This window comes from Morone saxatilis, unplaced genomic scaffold (genome assembly GCF_004916995.1).
Source record: "Morone saxatilis isolate NCDOM2014 unplaced genomic scaffold, NCSU_SB_2.0 Contig11, whole genome shotgun sequence".
NCBI lineage: Eukaryota > Metazoa > Chordata > Actinopteri > Moronidae > Morone > Morone saxatilis.
In genome coordinates, this window is record NW_023339663.1 from 18422673 (window position 1) to 18429239 (window position 6567).

The following is a 6567-nucleotide window of genomic DNA, read 5'->3' on the forward strand; positions in this document are numbered from 1 at the left end:
TTTCTGTTGCTACAGGCCACCTTTGCTCATAGTAGGTTTTTGGTCAGAACACAGACCCCTCATTATTTTTGAGTTCTTTCTTTCTTTCTTTCTTTGTGTGTGTGTGTGTGTGTGTGTTACATAAGACAGCTGTTCATGTGGTGATAATCAAATCATTCCCATGACTGAGTCAAGTGGAACTGAGGGCCTCTCAGACTCATCCTCCATGCACATGTCTCTCTCTCTCTCTCTCCATACTGTCTTTCTCTGTCTCCATATGTGTTTATTCCCTTCTGTCTGTTGTCCTCCTCCTGCCTCTGAACTACTCTCCTCTTCTGCTTTACTGCACTTCTCTTTTTATACTTTACCTCACTCTCTCTTTGTCGACCCCTTCCCACCCTTTAGCCTCATCTTTTGCTATTTCTGTGTGCCTCTACACTTACTGTACCTTTATTTAAAAGGAGAAGTCCTACAGAAAGATGATTTACTGTATGAGTCATGAGCTATAAAGAAATATCTAAAAAATATCTAACTTAAATTGGCAGTTAGATACAAAATATTAATTTGTTTTAGTTGGCAGACATGACAAAGTTACATTTCCCTTATATTGACCAGTTGAGGAAAAAATCTGGCTCTTAGGCTGCTAAATGTTAAACTTTCTTCACCAGTTAGTTACTGTGTCTGTCTGCTGTATAGTGCTGGGCAGGTAATGTACGATGGGTTTATTTGAGCTTTTTTAATGAAAACAGCTCCCTGCTGTGTCAGAAAATGTTTCTGATGAGATTGTTGAGACTAAACAACAACAGTAAAGTTGCAGAACAAAAAAGGAAAGATGCTTAAATGCTTTACAGAGCCGAGGAGAACTGCAAAGTCAGGTGATAATTCTTTGTGGGTTTGTTGCTACGAGTGACCCATCCCAAATATAAGTAACCATGTCATCCATTGTTGATACTGATCATAACAGCTTTAAGATCACTGAGAAGATGATAACCAAGCAACACTTCCGTTGCTGCAGCTGCGTTAGGCGGATTTTAGATGTTTGTCTCCTGATAGGCTAAGCTTACATACCCTACCAAAATGTACTTTATATACCGCAATCATGACCAAAATATGGCCCTTAGGCTGGATACAGCAGGTTCTTCTTATTTCAAAATATCAAACTATTTGATTATGAGCGCTTTGGCATGTTAAAATATTTTGAATATTGACATTTTTAATTTTGAAGATCATAAGTTTGTCTAGAGTTTCTTTCTTGCTCTCCAAACCTGTATATTGTCTCCTGAGGGACTACAGAGGGCACACTGACAGTCTGCACACAGTACATAAATATATACTCAGACATACATGACCTTCACAGTGACTACCTGCAAACAACACAGGCATGCAGACACACACACAGCAGCAGGAGAGCTGTCTGCCTGTTTGCATCTCTCACGTCCAATTTGAGCTTTCCACTTACTAGACAAATGAAATTAATGCAACACACAAACACTCTGCCTGCCTTGTAATAACTGAATCGAACTATTTCACACTCTCATATGAGCACATTCTTTCTTTTCACTGTGGTGCAGTATTATACCCATATCACAGGCATCCTCCTAACAGCGTATTTACAGTGACATGCTTCCAAAATGTAACTCATTTAAAGAGTCATTTAAATCTTTAACCAACAAGCAATATAATCTATTTTTACATTTTGTAATTCTGAATAATTTTTTGGCATCCAAATATTTTACATTACAGGCTACACTTATCTGTAATTGTTATAGTGTCATCTGAGATTATAATATTGGAGCCATATATGTATAAAATAAAAAACCTTTTTTGAGGTTGAGTGGTTCTTGTACGTCTGGGACACATTGGTTTTTAATCAAGTATAAAGGAATTAGTTACCATTGGTTACTACCATTTATATCACCACAGTCCCACTGCATTAAATCCATTATACCACTGTGGCACTCAGAAGGTTGAGCTCAGCTGACTTGGTCGACTCAGTTACGCAGCTGTGTGTGTTGCTGTCAGCCTCTCGCAGAGCCACTCAGCGTGGTTACATAATGACTGTTGCTCCTGTGGACCCAGAGCCAGTGGAGGGTGAAGAAGGACTTAATGAGGTCTATTGGTGCGCACTGACAAGTCCACACTGAACTTCACTGAGTCCGTGGATGGACACCAACACAAACCAGTGAGAAATAAAATAAAATTTGATATTGAGTCTGGTTTTATTTTTTTTTACTAAAATAACATTAATAACAATTTAGTCAAATATTTGATTAACCAGACAAAACAAGACACAGTTTATGCTTGTGATGTAGTGAAATAAACCATTGTCCTCCCTACACTCAATGTTATAATGTAATGGTGGGGTGGTGTAATTATGTACAAAGGCTGAAGTGGTGTGTTTCAAACAGAGTGACTTAGATAACCAGCGTTTGAAAGAAATGACATGAAGTTAGTGTTGTGTTTAGGATTATGAGCTGTGACATAACATCCAGATGAGCGTCAGTCTGACTTGTTAACATACTTCTAAATGTCTAAAGCTGAAGTTCAGGGGCCATTCACCCCTTATGTTCTGCTGCAAGAGGTGGGTGCTGAAAGTTTTAAATGCTGCTTTAATAATTTGACAGTTTGTTCACTTTTAATGTCTTTAATTTGACTTAAGAAACCCTGATTCAGAGAGAGCCACATGGAGGCCAAAGTGAGTACAAACAGCAGGTTACAGACTCCAGGCTGATGGGACAATCTGGGTTATAGAGGCCATAAACTCAGTTAGCACAGCAGCAGTCAATGCAGAAGGCTGCGGAAAATAAAAAGTAAAACAAAAAAGAGAAACTTGTACCACCTCTACACAGACGAGGAAGGTAATCCAGTCTATTTGCACATAAAAAAAAAAAATCCCCATCAAAGTTAATACAGGACTTAAAAAGAGTTTTGTTGCTTGAATAAGACAAATGAATAAAGTACAAGAGCACAAAACAGCAGGCCTACCACAACGACTAGTGACCTAGCCTACTTACAGTAAAACTCAATCATACAGAATCATCTAAGATGTTATATTGCCTTTTAAAACCGTATTAACGTGTGTCCGATGAACACATCTTTAATATTTGACGTCACACATCTTCAAAACAAACCCAGTGGATACCAACTGATTATCCAAGATGTCATAGCAAGAAAAGCCGCTCCAAACCTTTGGATGGTCACACACGCATAAATTAAGAAATAAATACAACCCTTTTTGTCAATATCCGCTCATAGTTAGAAAAGAAACTGGATGTAAAAGGACAAAAGAGTAAAACCAAGACAGAAGACACCAAAAAGTCAACCGACAACATAAATAAAAAAGCTTTTACACACTATATCCTTGTAACGTTTTCATGGCGGATGTTTGTAAAGGGCAACTTTTTGAGGCAACAGAGATGGCTAATATTGCTGTCAGTGAGGCGAGGACTGGAGAATGACACTTAAAAATCTCTGGCAGCATAAAAAGTGTAAAGAACAAAAATACAAGATACAAAATACTGTTTATTATTGCTGACAAACTGTCTTGTCTATCTGTGTTGCCTCGAAATATTGACGTCCTCAAAATCCTCCACACTGAAGAGGAAGGCAGGAACAGGTGTAGAAGAAAAGGGAAAGGAAATGTTCATCAGTAGAGCTTTTCATACCTTTGTGTTATTATTTTGCACTCAAACTTCTTGGCCGTGGCGGATTTTGCACACGAAAGAAAACAAGCTACTAAATATATCCCAAGTCCAACAGCATCCCAAAAAACTGACAGATTTTAAAAGACTAAAAAGATGACTTGTATTAAGGCAAAAAGTTATGAATTAACTCCAAGAGTTGCAGCATCAAGAGCCCTCGGCTGAAGATATTTGTATGTTGCTATATCTTAACTAAACGTTAAGTAGACTTCTACACTCAAGACATGCACGCACACACATACACACGCACACAACAGATTAACAAATCACTCAACCCAGAACAGCATATCCTGAGATCTTCTATCTACAGTAGTAAACTGACTCCAGACCAGTCGGCTCGACAGAGTCCGTGTTTCTGTCCATCACCTGCCATCTACTGTTTGATTCGTTTAACGTCACTGTGAGAAGACGACATGTTACGGATCAGACAGCCTCTTGAAAACCATCAGTACATATGTACATATCTTGTAAGTTAAGAGAAAACACTTGTTAGCTCAGCTTCCACTCATTAAGTGGCCTTGGTTGACCAGACTTGGCAAAGTGTGTCTCAATCACTGAATATTTAAAACCCAACTGTTGTAACTACAGAGCTGTGAGAGTCTAGACAGTAGAGTAGATACGAACTTTATACTGATAGCCGTATTACTTTATTAAAAGTATTGTGGTTATCTGCTTCTAAACTGTCTTTTTTCAGTTCTACCTCCATCTGAAGGTTATAAATTATTACAGAAGGACCCAGATTCAACTCCACCACGTGCTGCGTCTCCACTGTGGCTGCGGTCCTTCCTTTTAACTCCTTCAGAGCATACAGTACGTATTGGTCGGGTGCAAACAGCTGCACCAGTCATGCTACCCTTTACATCTGAGGTCATGAACCAAAAAAAAAAGGGAAAAAAAGAGATCTGACTCCTATTGTTGGGTTCGCTTCCCTACTGGAAGACTACTGGGTGACATCAGAAGAGGTATTATTAGTGCTGGTTGACATTAATATATTTAGGCATTGTGTGTGAAACACAGTTTAATTTGATATGGGTATCTTAGTCCATATTAGGCGTGTGGTGGGAACCCTCCTGAGTTTGTTTAGGTGACAAAAAGCAGCTTTTCTTATTTGGTTACTCTGCAGGAGGAAAATGTCTTGGTAGAAGACTCCATTATTATTTTAGTTCATCCCATACAGCTATTTGTTTCCATAGAGCTGCAGGTCGAGGCGGACCCACACTTCCCCCGTAGGAACCTCGTGCAGCAGAAGACGACGTGTCACTGGTCCCTTGTTTTCAAACTCTTTCTTTATGGTTGCCACGGGAACCTCTGTCCGACCCAGAAAGTCTGATATAAGAAAAGAATTAGAAAGGAACATTTTAATTGGAGCTTAAAAAGAGCTCAGAATAATAATACAGATGAACTGATCCCATCCTATGTGCGTGGGGCCCCAATGACAAAAAGGTGAGAATTAGGGACTTGTGGTATTCAGACATTTTAATGTGTGTGTGTAATAATGATAAAAACCACTGCGCACAGAAGGAATGAGGGCGAAGACGAGGTGAAAAGGAGAGAAGAAAAGGGAAGAAATTAGCAGGTTACTGACCATCAGGTGAAAACTGGTCTCTTTCAAAGATTGTGATGCAGAGGACGTCCTGGTAAAGGTCTTTGATGTGAAACTGACAGTTGAAGTTCCACTTGGGGTTCAGAGTGTCGTTGAGTGTTCTGGATGTGAAGATCTGAGCTCCCATGGTCACTTCACAGTATGGGTTACTTTTACCTGGAGGACGACATTAAGAATGTTAGACAGCGTACAATGAGACAAAACCTGAGAAAGCATTAAAATAATAGTCTAACTGCAGCATTATGTTGCCGTCATTAGGTAACCATGAAGCAGGGATTCAAATCTGCATTCTACCATAATAATTTAAGTTCATTCTGTAACATGAGTGTATCCACGCTCACCATTGGGTTTGCCCGCCTTGAGTTCAGTGGCCTCCAAGATGGTGACGAGGAGTCTGCCGATTCCACTAGCCTTCACAGATCGCGCTGCAAACACACACAGATCACAGATCAATTCACCCAGAGATCATCATATTGGCTGCCATCAGTGCGGCTGTGTGAGTGCAGAGGCAAACCTTGATAGGCCTTTTCCCTCTTTTTCTTTTCTGTCTCAATAAATTCTTCCGATGCAGCCTTGATCTTCTGAACCCACGCTGTCCTGAAAACACAAAACACGCACAGTGATTTTAAAGGCCTTTCAAACACACCCAATCTGTGTGTGTGTGTGTGTGTGTGTGTGTGTGTGTTTATACGAGTGCATGCACAGCTACCGTTCATTGATGTTGTCGGTCCTGAGTATATAGACTCTATCGATGTGTGAGATGTGGAAGGTGGGCTCATCGCTGGAAGGATCTGGCAGCTTCACCAGAACTTCATTTAGCAGCACAGGCTGCAGAAAGTCAAAGATTACATGCTGTCAAATGCAACATTAAATGTGACCAATGAACAGGGAGACATTTTATACGAATTATACTTACTTCAATGGCCAATCATGGGCATAAAGGACCCAGAGACCTTTACACTACAATGTAACCCAGCCTCTTTTCTATACGATGTCAAGCATTTCATCTTACCTATGATGACCCTGTCTGTTTGATTTCGTCACAGATACTAAAAATTAAGGTAAAAAAAGCAACAACAACAAAAAAAGTGCGCGTGTTTACCGGCTTGTACATCTTGAGCTGTACATTGTTCTTGTTGCTGAACAGTTTATCAGGGCCAGACGAGGTGAACTGTTTGGACGCATGAGTCAAAAGCAGAAAGTCGTTGAAGAGGAAAGCCCAGAGTTCCTTGTTGCTCTTTGCCTTGTACATCTGAAAAGAAACAAGTGATATATATATATATA

At 39.9% G+C, this 6567-nt stretch overlaps 1 protein-coding gene across 1 annotated transcript in view; it reads right to left on the minus strand.

Moving 5' to 3' along the window:
* Positions 1–2607: 2607 nt before the first annotated feature.
* Positions 2608–6567, minus strand: part of LOC118343480 (intersectin-2-like) — a gene marked incomplete in the record, with an annotated part of 30913 nt that continues 26953 nt past the window's right edge. The window contains 6 exon segments of the mRNA XM_035682313.1: positions 2608–5006; positions 5266–5439; positions 5625–5708; positions 5798–5880; positions 5993–6111; positions 6386–6535. Of these exon segments, the coding sequence (XP_035538206.1) occupies positions 4858–5006; positions 5266–5439; positions 5625–5708; positions 5798–5880; positions 5993–6111; positions 6386–6535 (759 nt within the window).